We start from the raw sequence: 20,324 nt of genomic DNA on the forward strand, positions 1-20,324 counted from the left end.
ACCGGCGCAATCTCTTTGACAATTGTATTTTCCTCTTTTAAACAAGACGAAACAAGTCTACAAATTATGTTTGCTAACATCCCGTTGGAAACAAAAACAATGTTTAGACCTAGTATTTCGTACATCCGGCCGTAATGGCGTTATCACATATTAGTCACGTGTTTTACGTATGACCGGAAATGGTTAGAACTTAAGGACAAAAACAATTTTAATAAATAACTGGACTTCTGTTTCGTGTGAAATGTAACGCATAACGACAACGTAATTTTCTTACTTAATTATTACGCAGATCAAAACAAGAATGTGAATCATCTCGGATTTACCTGTTTGAACATCTCGCGAGATTTCATATTTGCATATTGTTTTTAAGAATTCTATTACAACAAAGCAGATTACATCATCTAAACATTGCGTTATGAAATCGGACACACAAATCACGCCACTGTTCTTACATCTGCTACATAAATACTTATAGTTCTCGGCATTTTCTTCTCACTATTCTTATTGGTCGATGTTCTTTGTTATTTGAAAGCAAAAGTTACGAATTTGCCGGTGACGATTATCTATAAATCAGTCAGCGTTATGCTCTTCGGAAGCAATAAGTAACGCGAGAAACGACACAAAAATACGGTTGTAGAATCTTTGAAATTCGTATATTTTAATTTTTTTTCTAGGGAAGAGTAGCATACACTTGTATGTTGATAAAAAATAATGGCATCTTTAGATGTAGTTGCAACTTTTCTTACAGTAATTCACATTTTATCACTTTTCTATAGTTATAGGAAACGGAGCCCAATAGCAAATTATGGTCCATATATCAAGTCTTCATTAAATTAAACTTAACTATTCTTAAGGCTACACATAATAAAGGGTATTAGAGGGCCTTAATTTTACCTCTTTAGTACATAAAAATATATAAGAATTTTGTTGTAGAAATTGGATCTTAACCTTTTAACCCCAACTCAAACTTCAAACAAAAAATCTGTGGACTAGCACTAACAACAATTGTCCATGTAAATTTACTATTTTACAGAATAATGCTGTATCTATATATGGTAAAATTGTTTTAAAAAAATCATCAGTTTAACAACATGTCTACATAAAACTGTGTAAAGCACATTTATAGCACTATTGTCTGTCAAATTAACCCATAACAAACTTTATAAAGTACTGAAATACAATAAGCCTTTATAGGTCATTGTTCATATTAGTTAAATCGTAAACAGATTCGTTGACTGAAATTTGAACCTGGAAGTGAATATTTAAATAAATGCTTTAGAATTTTTCTTATAAATTTAGTTTGCTCGAATAAGTAGTTTCCTTTTGTACTTAGTAACACTTTAAATAAATGAAGATATAAACACAAGCTTGTTATACGTCATTCCATCAAGTATCATATTTCAGCCCACCATGACTCAAATTTCAGTCAATCAAGGTTCAAATTTCCATCAATCAAGGCTCAGATTTCAGTCAGTTTTCAATGTTAAGTTTCAGTTCCTTTCAGAAAAACATGCTATAAGGAAACAAAAACCAACCAGTAACAATATATATATAAAACATGATGATACTTTACAATGAAAAGACAAAATGAGGTTAATGTATACAGGAAATCTATTGCTTTCAAGTGTTAATTTCACATTTAGTAACATAGAATACAATGTGTTCTGTATGGCAAATATCATTGGTAACATTGAAGTTAGTGTGAAATAAGGAATGGAAATTTAAAATATGATAAAATATATTTTGTTCTTTATTTGGGGTTAACAATCATTAATTTCATTACAAATACTTAACAAGATTTGTTTAGACATTAAAATATCTCTTTACTTTTTGGATAGCATTTCCATATTTATTATTTATGCTTTGGGTGCATGGAATTGAATAAAAGTTTGAAAGATATAGTTCTCTAGGTTTCCACAAGTGTCTCAATGCAGTTTTAGTCTGGTCTTACTATATTGTACTAATATTTTGATAAAGAGGTTAACAAATCAATGTTTTTTTATGTAACAAATAGTTATCATAAAGGGAGTTTCTGGTAATTCTTATAAAGAGTTTTAAACAACACAAAATCAAGTAATTTTCTCATAAAGATATAATTATATATATTTTCAGCATTAATTACCTGTATGTGAACTTTCAGCATTAATTACCGGTATGTGAGAAAAAGTTTATCAATAACCCACCAGGTTTGATGTAATTTGGAATATATTTGTAAAAAGTCACCGGAAATTGCACTGGATTTTGTATCAGCTTAGATTAAGACAATATTACACATAAAACAATATAGCTACTATTATTTCATTCATCCTCATGCTTCTGTATATCATAAATCTCGGCAAACAGGAGAGGTAACTTGACTTTCTCCCAATGTGATCGATACCATTCTAATATTTCATTGTGTTGTATACCAACAGTTCGTAGATGTGGCAATTTAACTATTGTATTTCCAAAAAGATTTTCCTCCGTTGAATGATTGCGACTAATTTGTAGTTTTAAAGCTTCTAATAATTTGTCTTGTATACTTTCCACATATTTTGGTCCTTGTAGTCCTCTACGATCTAAAATTTAAAATAATACTTAATATTTACTCAATATAATTGTACGAAAAACAATATTTTTATTTTGATAACAGTACAAGTTTATGCTAGACATTTAGAGGAAAATCTGATGCAATTCTTTTTTATTTGGTAATTTTTCTGTCTTTTAAAATCACAATTGTCTATAATTATTGCATGTATTGGTGAATAATATACTTATTGTGAAATGGAGTTGATCAGAAAACTACTGACAATTCAGATATTTGTCAATGCATTCAGTATTACTTTTGTTGATCAATGGCCACAAATTAGGGAAAATTTACCACCATTCCATGAAATGTTGCCAAGAAATAATAAATAACCAATTTTATGAAAATTTTTGTTTTTAACCTCTCCTGTTACAAATTTAGCAATAATAACCAGATGCTCCGCAGGGCGTAGCTTTATACGACCGCAGAGGTTGAACCCTGAAAAGTTGGGGCAAGTATGGACACAACATTCAAGCTGGATTCAGCTCTAAATTTGGATTGTGATTAAATAGTTGACACAGCATAGGTTTCTGACACAGAATGAATGTGTTCTAATGAACTTATTTTTTTTGTTTTCTCTTAGAGCAATTCACTATGCTGTTGAATATTAATCCTCTCAAAAAAGTTTGAAGAAATTTTCTTTTTATTTATGAAATTTCAAATGAGAAAAATTGAACCCAATTTTTTAATCACATCCCCCTTTCCCTTATTCCAAAACTAATCTCAATTAAAATATTCTATTGGAGTTTGCAACAATAAATACTCATTTAAATACATCATAAAATATTAAGATGTAAAAAAACTGCGTGTTATCACTGAATGGTAAAGATTATTTAAATTTATCAGTTGGTAGTAAAAAGTGAATATACATTGTATATTGTATATAACAAAGATTTAAGTTGATTCTGGACAAAGAAAGATAACTCCAATTAAAAAAAAATCTTGCTATTGCACAATAATGTGCAATAAGATATTTCTTGCTTAATATTCTTGACAAAAAAAGATATCTCTAATTAAAACAAAATTTGCTATTTCACAATATTGTGAAATTAGATATTTCTTGCCATTGCACAATACTGTGCAATTGAAAAGACTTGCTATTGCACAATACTTAATATAATAATTTTAGATCCTGATTTGGACCAACTTGAAAACTGGGCCCATAATCAAAAATCTAAGTACATGTTTAGATTCACAGTGTTCCAGCTTGAATCTCAGGGCAGAAGGGTGCTACTTGTCTGAAAGGGCAATTTAGCGCAATAACCCAAATTGTAAGGGCACTGTTTGGCAGTGTATTAATAACCTTGAATACATGTATATATATTGCTAGGCTCAGCTGCAGAACATTACTTGTATTTTAACCTTAATTATACAGAAATTAATGTGTTCCAAGTGTTGGTTCCAGTAAGATTTTTTTATTATCAAATTATCATACCATGACACAAAGCATATCATTTTAATTGATATTAATTTATGCAAACTGTGCATTTTGATCAGGAAAAAATTCCTTAGAAAAATCTTTTTTTTTTTAATTTTTATAAATTATATAACTTAATTATACAAGTCTATAAAAAATAAACAAGTAGTTCTGAAAGATGGAGCTAAACAAAATTGAATTTGTTATGTAATTAAATTATCTACATTAAAATTACTTGTTTAGACATACATGTATAGTATTTGTGTTATCATGGTTATTGAAAGTTACCTAACTTGTAATCCTTTAAATTGTTACAAAAAAGTATTAAGAAGTGCACACCAAAGTGCTCCTAAGTAGGGAGTTTTATAAATATAACAGGTGATACAAGAGATGATTATATTATAATGATGCAATAATACATTGCATATATTACAGTAGGTATAAACTCCATCATGGTTAAAAAATAAAAGCATTTGTTAAGTGCTCCTATGTAAGGAGGATTATAACACAAGAAATAAAACAGGAAGTGGTGCAATCTTGTTATGTTCAAATACAAATTTCTTTGGTTCTTCTTTTAATTTTATACTCATGGTTATAAACCAAAACGTTTTTACCAATCTACTAATTTAGTCAAAACTCAGTATGCCTATTAAATTGTTTTAAATTTTATTTTAAAATATATTTTTTTATGTGTTGATATGCTATAATACGTAAACATTACAAATGGCTGACATGGTCATTTTCATTCTGTATTAAATATCTAGTATTTGTTCAATTATCTTAAATCCACTAATTAGCAGTGAACAATCATTAGCAGAGGTGATAAAACTGCCAAAGGCATTATGTATTTAACTTAATCCTATTGTCAGTTAATTAGTGTTACACAATCAGGTAACAATTTCACCGGAAACGCCAGAAGGCATGAAATTTGTAAAATGTATCTTTTGAAAAGGCAGAGGGGGACATTCTTTGGCTTTGGAGGGCAGAAGGGCGGGGGTAAGGGCACCAAGGGCGGGGCGCCCTTCTATTTAGGGCAGGCGGGAACACTGATTCAGCATATCAAAGAGGCCCAAGAATTTAATTTTTGTTAAAATCAAACTTAGTTTAATTTTGGACCCTTTGGACCTTAATGTAGGCCAATTTGAAAACGGGACCAAATATGAAGAATCTACAAACACAGTTAGATTTGGCATATTAAAGAACCCCATTTATTCAATTTTTGATGAAATTTAATTTTGGACCCAGATTTGGACCAACTTGAAAACTGGGCCAATAATCAAGAATCTAAGTACATTTTTAGATTCAACATATCAAAGAACCCAACCGATTCATTTTTTGTCAAAATCAAACTAAGTTTAATTTTGGACCCTTTGGACCTTAATGTAGACCAATTTGAAAACGGGACCAAAAGTTAAGAATCTACATACCAGTGGCGGATCCAGAGGGGGGGTTCCGGGGGTGCGCACCCCCCCTTTATTTTTGTTGATCAATGCATTTGTATCGGGACATATGTTTTGCACCCCCCCTTTGCCCTGGGTTAGCACCCCACCTTTCGAAAATTCCTGCATCCGCCCCTGCATACACAGTTAGATTCGGCATATCAAAGAACCCCAATAATTCAATTTTGATGAAATCAAACAAAGTTTAATTTTGGACCCTTTGGGCCCCTTTTTCCTAAACTGTTGGGACCAAAACTCCCAAAATCAATACCAACCTTCCTTTTATGGTCATAAACCTTGTGTTTAAATTTCATAGATTTCTATTTACTTATACTAACGTTATGGTGCGAAAACTAAGAAAAATGCTTATTTGGGTCCCTTCTTGGCCCCTAATTCCTAAACTGTTGGGACCTACACTCCAAAAATCAATACCAGTCTTCCTTTTGTGGTCATTTACATTGTGTTTAAATTTCATTGATTTCTATTTACTTAAAACTTAAGTTATTGTGCGTAACCAATAATAATGCTTATTTGGGCCTTTTTTTGGCCCCTAATTCCTAAACTGTTGAAACCAAAACTCCCAAAATCAATCCCAACCTTTCTTTCGTGGTCATAAACCTTGTGTCAAAATTTCATAGATTTCTATTAACTTAAACTAAAGTTATAGTGCGAAAACCAAGAAAATGCTTATTTGGGCCCTTTTTGGCCCCTAATTCCTAAAATGTTGGGAAAACTCCAAAAATCAATACCAACCTTCCTTTTATGGTCATAAACCTTGTGTTAAAATTTCATAGATTTCTATTCACTTTTACTAAAGTTAGAGTGCGAAAACTAAAAGTATTCGGACGACGACGACGACGCCAACGTGATAGCAATATACGACGAAATTTTTTTCAAAATTTGCGGTCGTATAAAAACATAACATTTATGAATTTTCAGTAATGCTGGCAATACAACTCTAACCAATGTGTCTTATTTCTTATGTCTGAAGTAGATGTATGCGGGGACGTCAATAAACGCAAACCATCATGAATAAAATTTTGATGTTACAATGTGTGTTTTGCTCTGGGTGAGAGAAATAATGAAAGGTCAAATTACAGTTCAGATAAATATAGATGATCTAAGCTTGTATCTCAGTTAACTTATTTCTGTATTTTAAATTGTCTTGAAAATGCCTGCATGCCAGTTGCAACATGTTAAACAAGATTGATAAAATTGCAGTCTCTTTTAAGTCTTTAAATTCCTTGAAAGTAGCATGTATGTCTCACTTAGTCATTTATCATAGATAAACCCTAGTGGTGTTCAATATTTAATCAATAGTAGTACAAGAGTGCACATGCTGAAATGTCTCGCCTTCTTTACTAATCATTGATATTATGTTGATAGTCCTAAATATAAACTAAACATTGACCAATGAACCACTAAAATGAGGTCAAGGTCATATGAACCATGCCAGGCAGGGACATACAGCTAACGATTCTTCCATACAACAAATATGGTTGGCCTATTGCTGATAGCTAAGAAAAACAGACCAACACACAAAAACTTAACACTGAGCAATGAACCGTGAAAATAAGGTCAAGGTTAAATAAAACCTGCTATACTGACAAATATATCATAAAATATTTGCATACACCAAATATAGTTGACCTATTGCATGTAGTATTAGAAAAAAAGACCAAAACCCAAAAACTTAGCCTTGACCACTTAAACCATGAAAATGAGGTCAAGGTCAGATGCCACCTGCCAGCTAGACATGTACACCTTACAATCATTCCATACACCAAATATAGTAGACCCATTGCATACAGTATAAGAAAAACAAACCAAAATACAAAAAATTAACTATAACCACTGAACCATGAAAATGAGGTCAAGGTCAGATGACACCTGCCAGTTGGACATGTACACCTTACAGTCCTTCCATACACCAAAAATATACTAGACCTATTGCTTATAGTATCTGAGATATGGACTTGACCACCAAAACTTAACCTTGTTCACTGATCCATGAAATGAGGTTGAGGTCAATAGAAAACTGTTTGACGGGCATGAGGACCTTGCAAGGTACACACATACCGAATATAGTTATCCTATTACTTATAATAAGAGAGAATTTAACATTAAAAAAAAATTGAACTTTTTTTCAAATAGTCACTGAACCATAAAATGAGGTCAAGGACATTGGACATGTGACTGACAGAAAGTTCGTAACATGAGACATCTATATACAAAGTATGAAGCATCCAGGTCTTCCACCTTCTATAATAAAAAGCTTTTAAGAAGTTAGCTAATGCTGCTGCCACCACCGGATCACTATCCCTATGTCAAGCTTTCTGCAACAAAAGTTGCAGGCTTGACAAAAACCTTACCATGAGTAGTTAGAACAATGGCAGTAAAGATACCAATCTCTGTGTCATTTAATTTTAACTGGTGTATACTGGCTGCCAGTTCAAACATGCTGTTTACAAACTCAGGCTGAAAAATAAAAAAAAAATACACTTATTTCATTCACAAATATACATCTACTTTCTGCCACACACTGTCAATTAAAATTATTGTTCATTCATTATTATTTCTGAAGCCTAGCATCCTGAATGATGTTCTGAATGTGGTTTACAGAATAATGATAAAGGGTTAAATTGAAGACTGTAGAAAGATGGAACATAGAATGAAGAAAAGAACGGTGCTAGTATACAAGGGAAATTATTTAAATAGCAAAATAGATAAATAAAATGAAATATGGGCTGAAAAAATTAAGAATGGAAGTTAAGGAACCCAACCATCACCATCAAGACCTTCTTAGCTATGCACCATCACTCAAAAGTCTTTTAAACCTAAAGGTATTTAAGTTTGGATTGAGGCAGATCCAGGACGGAAAAAAATAATAAAATTTGAGTTATCTTTCCTTCTGGACTAGAAATGACAAAAGAATTTCTGACAAAAGAAACTCATGATTTTTTGAATTTTTTGTAGGATAATAATTAAAACGGCATTCCCTTTCAGTATGGTACAATTTTGTATTTCAGTTTATTAATTTTCATCATGAATCTACAGTGTGATCCTCATAAAGAAAAATAAATCAAATAAAATTTCCGACCAACTGTTTCTGATTACAAATGAATTTGATAGATCAGATAAACCTGATTACAGCAACAAGTTTTGATTTCTCCTTTGTCATTTTGATCATTGTTTTTTAAATGGTTGCAATGACAAGAGCTGATTATAACACAATATTTCAAATTAATTCATCTGAGATCAATCATGGCTAGTTTTGTAGAATTTATAATAATTTGTGTGAAAACAATTACTGTGGATTCATGAATAATTGGTCTATACTTATTTTCTTGGATTAAGTGGGTACAGAGAAACCATGAATTAAAATGTTCAAGGAATTACAAATTGTCTTAATATGCCAAAGAACGATATTAAATATCCATGAAAAATGCAAATTTTCCTCTATCTACGAAAATTAGTACCCATGAAAATAAATGAATCCATACTATCAGCAGTTAATCTTACTGTGAATACTACAGACAGTTCATCTCGCTGTATCATACTTCCATCTTCAAATGTCAGCATTCCGTCAAATTTACTAAACATTCCCGCCATACGTGTTAACCAGATCTCAAAGAATCCTCCTTTTATTAACAATAGCTGATCATCTTGTGTTAGTTCTGTAAAACCTGAAACAAAACAAACAATATTCTGGTATCATCTGTTTCAAATTAGATCACTTGAAATGTTTTTGCTGTTATCTGTTACATATTAGTTTTTATAATCTTGTCATGTCAGCTGTGTCAGAAACTTCTCACAAGTTGACAGTATCAAAGCTTCAGTCGTCAGATAAATCATCATGCAATTTGATGAAAATGTATACAATAAATTATCACCATTTGAAAGCTTTTGCATGTGAAAAAACAGGTTATTTCTAAACGGTACATTGTTCTGGTATTTCCTACCAATTGCAGAATTTTGTGTCAATATCTGCCAAGAAACCTAAATATTATGTTATATTACAATGACAAGCACACCAGATGGAAAACGGTTCCTGCAATTTTTTGGACACCTGTGGCATGAAAATATTACTAAGTGATTAAGGGTAAACAATCTATATCACTAGTGACTGAAGAATCCTTTACATATGACCTTTCACATTTTTATTAGTAATTTATAAAAAAAATCCTGCAGAAAACCCATGTCTGTTCAATTTTGAAAGTAATTTTTTTTTCTGAATGAACAATTTAACACCAGAACACCAAGGATATCAAGTCCTAACAACCTTAATATTACAAACAAAAGTTGACTTACTTGGAACTCTTTTAGCAAATTCTACAACTCTGTTTACAGCCGGTGTAATAGAATGAGCGAGACAGGACCACATGGACAGTTTCTGTGTCTCCAACTGCTCATCTGTAAAGTTTACCTGAGAGGACGGTATTGATATTCTCTGCATCTGTAACATCAATCATTAAAGTTTTATCTATACTTCCAATCATACCCCTACATTTAATACTATCTCAATTATAAAGGGAAGTAATTCAATGAATAATATTTCATATTTCTTTGAAGCTATTCTGTCATGTATAAGTCCATAGAAATCAATTCAATGTTACTGCATGAGTTATTTCATTTTAAAATTTAAATATATTGAGAAATGGTCGATTTCCATGTTTTCTTAGAAAATTGATAAAAAAATTATAAAAGGTGAATAGAGTTACTTAGTCACTATTTGCTATCAGTATTTGATTTTACATCTCTATAACATTTAAGATCTATTTCTTAAGATTCTTGCCTAGGAAAACATTTAGATTTCAATGTAAATGATGACTATTGTTATTGATTTCCTTTTTTGACAATTTGTATTTTTACGATTATGTACATGTACATGTATGTCAATAAAGATATGTCATACACCTACCAATGTAGAATGCTTTCGCTGCAGTAATTTTATTTTGTCCTCTGTCACAGCACAATGTGCATGATGTGCCTGAGAGATATTGAGGATGATGTCATATAATGCTAGATGGCGACTTTCTGCTGCAGAATCATCAGGATACATGTCACTGGATCCTCCAAATGGATCATCCACACTCTTAGATCTTTTTGGTACTCTTCCATATCTCACAGCTAGAATACAAAATACATTTATATCATAATCTTTGCTGTTATATGGTCGGGTTGTTGTCTCTTTGACACATTTCCCATTGCCATTCTCAATTTTAACTAATATATATTTATTTTATTACATTGTAAAATAAACATTTGCTTTCTATTCTTTTTTTCATGTTTATTTTCTAGAAACCAAATACTGATATCCATTAACAAAGCAACTACACTCCTGATGGACATTTTTTTTAAGATTCTTTTTGTGACAATATTTTATGGATTTTTTTTCTTCTTTACATTATGTTTTTAGATTATGATAGACAGATTTTTAAACTTTTCGTTATCACATTAAATTCTTAATGTAAACATAATTTTGTTCAACTTTTTCTTTTGGTTTTGAATCATTTATTTCTACTCACAATCTCTAGACATTCCAACAGCCAAACATTTTTTAAAGCGACAGTACTGACATCTGTTTCTATTGAGGCGTATAACCATACACTTTCCATCCCGTAAACATCGGTACTCTATCTGTTTCTGAATGCTTCTTCTGAAGAATCCCTAAAATAAATTATTACATCACTGAATATGGTTCATTACTTTTCACTATATTGATTGATTTTTTAACATCCAGTGACATCTGTGCAACCTAAATGCATATTTAAGATTTCTATTTTGTGAAGACACTTTAATTTATGCATTAGCTTCTGATGTGTCATTTAAAGTCTTACAAATGGAAGATGTTGTTGAGTTTTATTGATTTGGCTAACTGTTATCCTATAGTATTCATGTCTCAAATGTTCTTCTTTTTGTATCTGGTAGCAGTTTTTGATTTAATATTTTAAGGTGCAATTTCTTGATTTTTTTTTTGCTAATCATGTAAAAAATGGTGTTTCTGTTTGTTAATTACATTATTCATGATAAAACCAATATTTCTATATCAGATGCTCATTTGAAAAATTAATGTACAGTACCTGGACTATCATGAGTATCTTCAGTGATGCTCAAGCTCAAATATTTGAAAATCCATTAACATATACATGTAAAATTGAGAATGGAAATGGGGAATGTGTCAAAGAGACAACAACCCGACCAAAGAAAAAAACAACAGCAGAAGCATGTAGCTTTTTCGATGTCCATGAGACTTTATTTGTATATTTTTTTTGTGACAAGCTTATTTTATATGAGCAGTTAATCATGTCTAGGAATTGCACTCTTGTATTACAATCTATTGTTGTTATTACCTTACAACCTTCACATGAAGTTACACCATAGTGAAATCCTGAGGCTCGATCTCCACATACTTTACATGGTACAAACTGTTGTTTAGGAGTGTTGGAGTCTGCTGGCTGTATAACACTTTCTGTTGAATAAAGTCATCAAACTTTAATATCTATAATACTAAAATTACGAGGTCCAATTTGTCAGCCGTCATCACGTAAAAACGACGAATGAAAGAATTCAACTTTATATATAACTAATATAGTACAAAGGTGTAGATTAAAAATTACACCACTCCAGGCCCTTTTGTTTTCCACGTAATTAATACTGCCAATAATTAAGAAGTTCCGGGTCGAGTCCGATACCGATACCAATAGTATATTCATCTGGTACCTATTACCTTATCTGTACGTTCCGTATTTGACAGGCGCACCACCAAACGGTGTATTCAGGATATGCTATATACACGGGTCATAATCACAGGGTTGGCACTACTAAATTGTCAAATTGCTACCTTTTGTAGTATTTTAATCAGTAAGACTTTATAAGATAACAATACGAATACTAAAAATAAGGCGTATAGGTACAGTTTTCAATTTGTTAGAGGGCATGACGTAAAACAGCGAATCAAAGAATTCGACTTTATTTATAACTAATATAGGAGAATGCTGTTGATTAAAAAAATACTCCATTCCAGGACCTTTTGTTTTCCAAATAATTAATATTACCAATAATTGATAAGTTCCAGTTAGACGGGTTCAAACAGAAAGATTTGAAAGCAGAGAAAACTGTGATAACTATCTTATAATCGGCATGACTTTATCAGATGACAATACATATGTACTAATACAAAAATAAGTCTTGCGCAAAGTTATATACTTTAATTCAGCCACGGAACCACGATATCACGGGTGTGTTCTAGTTTTATTTATATATATCAACAAGATGTCAGAAGATTTAATAAAATTCTCATTTGAACTGTTTTACATTTGTGATTTTGGGGCCTTTTATAGCTGACTATGTGGTATGGGATTTGATCATTGTTGAAGACCTACAGCTGTGTCATTTGGTCTTTCATGGAGAGTTGTTTAATTGGCAATCATACCACATCTTCTGTTTTTGAAACTTATAAAGTGATTCAATATTATTGATAATTGCTGTGTTCCTTGTTACTCTTGTTACTAGATTTAACATTTTTCAATCTAAATTTTCATTAACATTCGGTAAATATAATTAAATAATTCAATCAATCTTCTATCTTGCTCAAGTGTGTGTTGATCTACCATTACAAGTGATAAGCGATCTTTATCAGGATATCCCTTCACATTGATAACCATAAAAGACAAAATAATAAACTTTTGGGGTGTTCGGTGGTGTTCAGTGGTGAAAAGACCTATCTTTGTTTACCTCCATATCTTTTTATTCATGTCTATCATGACACTAGTCCAAATAATTATGACGTCTTGAAAGGCTATGATAATTTTTTTCTTTGACGCGCCATGATAATTTTTTCTTTGACGCCTTACTTCTAGGTAAGGCGTGAAAAAAATAGCCTTTCAAGATGTCATAATTATTTGGACTATCATTGGAAGTAAGGCGTCAAAGAAAAAAATTATAATAGCCTTTCAAGATGTCATAATCATCTGGACTATCATGACACCAGAAACATTACAGTGTTCCAGCTAGCATGAAATGGAGGGGCGCCGTGCCCCGCCCCCTAAATTTTGCGCCCCTCTGCCTTTTTTAAGTGCCCCTTGCGCCCCTCTGTGCCCTTTTGAAAAAAGTTTTAAAAACGATCTTTTTTCCTCATTTCGTCGCCATTTTGTTGAGTTCTTTATACACACACTTCATTAGGAAAACATATTAAAATTGTTGACACTTGTTACCTGTATATAATCACCTATTTGATTAGAGTCAATTACTTTATTAGTTGAAATTTACGACCCTGTCTAATCCCTTTGCCCTGAAGCACCAAACATCCAAGTTAAATGAATTGATTTTTTTAACACCTGACGATTCAAAATAGAATTTATAAAATAAATGTGAACTATGTTCATTTCTATTGTATTTGTTATTTATAAAATAACGTTCATTAAAAAAGAATCATTCCAATAGTATAATGTAAATCGTCAACACACAAAATGTCGACGAAAAAAAAAGAAAAATTGACCAACTCGAAAATGACAAGAAGAAAATATTGAAGACTTGCCAGTCTATTACATCTTTTTTCAAGAATAATGACCATCAAAGGTTAAAAAATAATTTAATTCTTAGATTTAAAATTTAGAAGAAGAAAGGTTTCTATCAGATATCGCAATTGTTCTTCTATTGTAAATTCCGCCGATTACGGAGCACTCGGAAGTCCGATTTTTATAATTTTTCTTGGATTTGAAATCCGTTTTGACTAACTTTAATATTGATATTATTAAATACGCTCAACAGGAAATATACGGAGATGCTTGTTGAATTGATAATCAACTTTCAAAGTTGAATTAATTTATTATTGTGCCGATAACGGAGCTCTCGAAAGTCCGATTTTTGTATCAATTCAAGGACTTATATATACGTCCCTGATCAATTTTCTTATTGAAATCCGTTTTGATAAACTTATTGATATTATTAGATACGCTCAACATGCCAGAGATGTTTGTTGAATTGATAATAAACTTTCAAAGTTGAATTAACAAACTTATTTGTTGAATTAATCTATTTCTCAAGATCGAAATATTAAAAGACAATTGTCTCATTTGCACTCTTATTTAAATTCACAACCAAACCTACACAATTTTCAATGTAAAGTTTACCCCACTCTCCTTATCTTCTTTCAGTAATGATGAAAATGAGACCCCTGAAATTATAATTAAGACACCCACAACCACAAATACAAGCAAATGAAGCAACTCAAGAAAATCCTAACCCTACACTTCCTTCCTCCACAGGAACAAGAAATCCTAGTGGGAAACACAAAGTTGGTATAAATAATAACAATGTGTGACAACCTTCTTCAAAAAGAAAAACAGAAGACTTGTCAATGTTGTATAATATTTATTTGCATTTGAACTCTTCTTTGAAAAAATCTGTAGTTCTGAAAGAGAAATAAATATACATGTAGTAATGACTATTAGTGCTCTCAGTTTGATTTTAATTTATATGTTCTAAATAAATGTTTTTTAAACTTGTATTGATAGTATAGAGTATTTAACTTAGCTACATGCTTGCTAAAAATATGTCATTATGTGGTTATATAAAGTATTCTATTTTTTTTCAGTGAGAACGCGCTAAAGTGACCTTTTTTAAAAACGCGCCCCTCTATTTTCAAATCCTAGCTGGAACACTGCATTACATTTGATACCTTTAGATATTTTGGCAAGATCTGGCTTTTGATCAATATCTTCATATCCTACATGTAATGCCTCAGTGCTTTGTGAAAGTTGGTTGTCATGCTGTTGTAGCTGATGGAAAGATTGGTTGAACAACAAATTCCGATTCTCAAGACTTTGCTGGCGATGAAGGAACATAGATGGCAATTGGTCTCTTGTGCATTCACTACTGCTTGCTACATTAGCAGCGCTGTATGAAGGCTGATCCATACTGACTACATAACTGTTCTAATAAACTGCATCAGTTCTATATAAAATTGTTATTGTTTTTTTTATCAGATCAGCTGATTTTTACCACCAAAACCCTTCAGCGGTTTACCTTTGATTGCACATATAAATTGAATAAAGAACTAATGCTTTCAGGGGTAAGTGATTTCAGAAGTTCATAAGGAATCATTTGTTATCATTCCTTTTATCAATTCAATTCAAAATAACGCTGTTTTCTATGTTTTTATCTTCTCTAATTGTGTATGTAAATTCTTTCAACATGGCGATTCACACTATCCCAGGGTGCAATTCTTTATTTTCAATGACGCAAGCATTTGAAATTGAAAGTAGGATCTAAACAATGCCCACAAAACTTATCCCAAAGCGAAAGAGTATAAAGTACCACTTTACATTACAGATCTTATAAAAGCGTATATTTTGATATTTCAAAATCGTTGTCATGTTTGTGATTTTTTTGAGAGAACATGTGCGTTTTCAATAAATTTTCATTAAACTATTGAAATTTGGTTAAGAAATGAAAGCAACCATTACAACACACCTTATCGCTATTTGTCCGCCATTACTGGACATCACACAGGGTCCCGTAAAATTTTGACGTCATAATTCAAAATATCTGACGCCACAATGGAAAAGTGATTGTTGTATGACGCCAATAGTTCAAGCGGAACAGATTCTCGGGTCAAGCGGGAATAGCGATAAGGTGTATTAGTTGTTCACATTAACATTATCAAAGGGGCATTAATATGATGATCTTATATATCTATAGCTTTCAAATTCATGTCCAGAGATTTAACTTAAATTCTAACATTTGATTCTTAACATACTAAAACGTATACCAAATTTACTAAACTAAACAATTAACAATGCATAGACCCGATAATATGTAGCAGCATATTTTGTGTGTATTTCCGTCAGTTTGGAAGCCATCCGATTAACCATCGATTAACCACCGAGATAACTTCAGAAGATTGCCGAAGGTCATATGTCCCGACATAAATATGAATATAAATGTATAATTGGATTTTTCTAGGTTTGTTTGATTTCAAAATGTTTGTACCAAAAATTTGTAAATGATCGGTTTATCCTGTATACGAATGATTTTCTTTTTTGTGGATCGAATCATTCAGTCAAAGCAATTGTCCACCCTTGTGTCTCGTTTAATGCTGCCATTCGTTTCCTTCTGATGACCATGTCTAGTGCATGTCGCGTAAACCACCTCCAGCTAATGGGTTTACTTTGCGTTCCTGAGTTGCAGCGTGTAGATATTTTAATGTTTTACCGTTTTGCTTAGTTTATTACTATTTATTGAATTCATGTAGAATATTTTATTTACATGGTAACAGAATATTTCATTAAGTTTATGAGATGCATACACTTATACATGTAAGACGCAAGTTTGTGTTGAGTCTTTGAGACAAAATTTTAGATGTGAAAAAGAATATTATATTTTACTTAGAATGTTATTCAGTGCAATGTACTTGTTCATAAACATGTCAGAGTTATCTATCTTTGCACATACATTATAGTATTTAAGGTCTTTCCCCTACGTGAGGAAAGACCTTATTGTTTTTCTAATGTTGTTTTTTTTTACTTCCAGCATTTTTTTGGCGCGCCCTCCTTACGCTTCTATTGAAGTTATCAATACCAAATTTGAACCATCGATAGACGTCATCATGAACTTTTACAAGATGCACTTTTGTAGGATTTCATCATCCCCTTTAGAAGTTATCCCCCTTTTATTGATTTTTTTCATTTATAATTATGTTTTGTAGAGTCTTTAAAAACTCTTTATATTATACGAGACAACTGATTACTAAGACCTTTAACAAAGAATCCATACATATTTACAACCGAATCTTCATGATGCCCATTTCCACCCGGTTTCATGTATACGAATGATTTTCTTTTTTGTGAATCGAATCAGTCAAAGCAATGGTCCACCCTTGTGTCTCGTTTAATGCTGCCATTCGTTTCCTTCTGATAACCATGTCTAGTGCATGCGTAACCCACCTCCAGCTAATGGGTTTTATTGAATGTCACATGAACGTTTTATGATTTGAAAGTGACTTGTAGACCCAATGGGTCGGGTGTATTTTATTTAATATGTAATATACTTGTACTTTATTGATCTGTAACGTTATTACACATGTCACTTTAATAATAAAAAAAAAATATTACTTACTTACTAACTGTATGCAAAGTCAATTGAGGGTTAATTATTCACTTGCAAGTGAATAATGAATCAGCGATGATTTGTAGCTTGTTTTACAAATTTGGGTCGAATAATCTGCTCAAAACGAAATATATTTTCAGTACCCCTTATCACTTGAAACAAAAAGAATAGTATCTTATTTTTTTTTGTCCAAATCGTAGCTGTTGCCAATTTACATCCCACAATTTGGGTCTCGAAAAATGTTTTATTTGTTTGTTTATATATATTTGACATTGTTTTTCCCATATGAAGTATGGATCGGAAAAATGATCAGTGAAGACGCGAAGTTATCCCCTACAGAGCAAATATTACTTTATCACTAACAAGATAACATTATATAAATATACATAGAGAAGGTGACTTTAACAGTAATTTGAACAAGGAGAGATAATAAAGTTATTGGACAAAACAAGCTCTAATAATATAAAGATGGGGGTGGATAAACACCATCAACCATTTATTTTGTTTTATTTGTCAACCTTAATGACCTTTTCTCCCTTTGATATTAGCTTCAGTTTGATAAATCATTGTTTCTTCACAAAATTAAAATGGAAAGATAAATTTCAATGTTTACTTAATTAAATCTGTAAAATTATGGCTCGCGACAGAATAAATGGTTGTAATGTGTAAATAGACAACGACCTAATGCTTGAAAATAACCAGGCATTTATTTAAAAATTGTGTAAATAAGTGCATATCTTATATAATTAATTGCATGAGTAAATGGGTGTACGGAGGGCGTTTTAAAAGCAGAAAAGAAAGTGATAAATTGTTGCCAATTCGTTTTCCAATTAAAACTGCATTGTTTATACATGTATCTGATTAATAGACCAATTTATCACCTAAGAATATCATGCATTGCCTGAATAGGAACAAATATAATGTTTCTGCATTATCACTGTCGGTTTTTGTACGATTGAGGGGTCAGAACAGTCAAATAACTTGTGACGTAGCACCAGGATGTATTTATATTCAACCATACAACGTTATTAATTATCTATTTCTGTCCAACAATCTTTCCGACTGAAAAATCACTGAATCCAAATTATTATAATGTCATGTTAATGTTACTTTCTATATATGTTGGTATTTATTTCAAATCTTTTAACTGTATCTCTAATCGTCTTTGTAAACTTTTAACATGTAGTTAAGCAATTCAAGGGCGTTTGGATAGACTTTATAGCTTGATAATTATGGCTTAAAATGGTTCAACAGAGAACAACAGACTAGAGATTAAATAATTTTAGAATTATCAGGTTTTAAAATTCAAACTTTATTATTTTTAAATGAATATAAAAGTTGGTTTGATATATATACTATGCAGGAACTTAAACATGCACATAATAAGGAAATTAAACTGTTCTAAAAAAATCCAAATATAAATTTCCTGATGAATAAGATATTTACGATACTGCAGTAGTTTCCGCTTCATTTATTTTATTCTGACAGATTTTTGCCGAAATACGCGTTTTTTAAAAACTTTTTTTCTGTGTACATGTATCACTTTTTTTTCTACACAATTAACTATTAGGATGTCGTCCAAAATTGAATAAAATGAAGTTAACTAAAATTTGACCTGTAATTGTGAGTAATCAACGAACGTCAGTCAATTATGAAAAGGGCAACGAATTAAAGGTTATAAATATATAATACGGAAAATATGAAAAAAGGAGATTTGGGTTAAAAACCCGCAATGATCACCAACATGATTGTCTTGTTCAAGTTTCAGATGAATACAGCTTTTCAATATCTCGCATATATCTTTTTAACAACATCTTAGAAAAACCAAAGACCATTATTCATTATTGACTGAAAGATCCAGTGTTAAGAAATCCCAATAAAACCATTCGACCAATCAAGAAGACAAAACAAAACAAAAAAATGACGACATTAAAAAGGATACATGGTAAAATAAAATAACTTGTTTAGAACCATTTATTTTTTTCAACTTTGAAACTTTATCATTTTTTTTTAGTGGGAATACAAAAAACATAAAAATATGAATATGAAACGAAACTGAACGCTAGATTTTACTCTATTAGAAAGCGAATATACATACTTAAAACGTATACAACATGATTAAATTTTTAATTCAGTAGTTTTAAATGTATCCGAGAATGATTATACAGCACGTAAAACGTCTAAATGAAACATAGAGAGTCAGTAGGATTTTTATCAGTTCGAAAAAGAGAAATTGAGAGTTATTAGGATTTTTATCAGTTAGAAAAAGAGAAATTGAGATTTAAATAGCATTTGCATCCGGAATTTTTACTGTTATCAAACTTGGCCTAGTTTAACCGATAAAGGAAATGACTTTGTATACTTGAGACATAAGTCTTTGTAAGCATCTTGATTTATTTCTCCTTTTGATTCTGACAAACAACAATATGAATCTCAAATTCATCACCTAGACCTAAAAACAAACATACTGTGTTCATATTACGTTTGGTCAAACTCCTCAGTGTTTGAGAAAGATATTTGCACCAGAGAAATTGTGTTTTGACGCTTAGATTGAATTACTTCACATATCTACTTATAATAATCTTATCCTGAGCTTTACGATGCAAACATCATCATTACATCAATGCCTTGTTGTGCATATTTCATAGGTTAATTGCTAAAATACGTTTATTTGTATGTTTCTTGTAAAGTAACTAGTGTCAAGTATTTTGTCATCATCAAAGAGGGTGGTATGCTATGTACATATGGCTATGTTATTGATAGTCACAAAACTGTATGTAAAAAATACAAT

General features: G+C 31.3%; 1 protein-coding gene across 1 annotated transcript; it reads right to left on the reverse strand.

The window, feature by feature from the left end:
• Positions 1-1,202: 1,202 nt before the first annotated feature.
• LOC134685398 (ecdysone-induced protein 78C-like) lies at positions 1,203-15,635 on the reverse strand. The gene is made up of 8 exons (XM_063545129.1): positions 15,105-15,635; positions 11,776-11,894; positions 10,951-11,092; positions 10,344-10,552; positions 9,734-9,878; positions 8,945-9,108; positions 7,795-7,900; positions 1,203-2,558 (listed from the first exon to the last, which is right to left on the reverse strand). The coding sequence occupies exons 1-8, from the start codon at positions 15,340-15,342 to the stop codon at positions 2,299-2,301; spliced, it is 1,383 nt and encodes a 460-aa protein (XP_063401199.1). The 5' UTR covers positions 15,343-15,635; the 3' UTR covers positions 1,203-2,298.
• Positions 15,636-20,324: the final 4,689 nt, after the last annotated feature.

The sequence above is a fragment of the Mytilus trossulus genome, chromosome 9, assembly GCF_036588685.1.
Source record: "Mytilus trossulus isolate FHL-02 chromosome 9, PNRI_Mtr1.1.1.hap1, whole genome shotgun sequence".
Taxonomy (NCBI): domain Eukaryota; kingdom Metazoa; phylum Mollusca; class Bivalvia; order Mytilida; family Mytilidae; genus Mytilus; species Mytilus trossulus.

Excerpts from the sequence above, each read along its gene's own strand:
- LOC134685398 (XM_063545129.1), bottom strand. The coding sequence starts at position 15,342 with ATGGATCAGCCTTCATACAGCGCTGCTAATGTAGCAAGCAGTAGTGAA. Across the intron at positions 11,895-15,104 it reads TCTTGCCAAAATATCTAAAG|AAAGTGTTATACAGCCAGCA; the intron begins GTATCAAATGTA and ends TTTATTCAACAG. Across the intron at positions 9,879-10,343 it reads AGCGAAAGCATTCTACATTG|ATGCAGAGAATATCAATACC; the intron begins GTAGGTGTATGA and ends TTGATGTTACAG.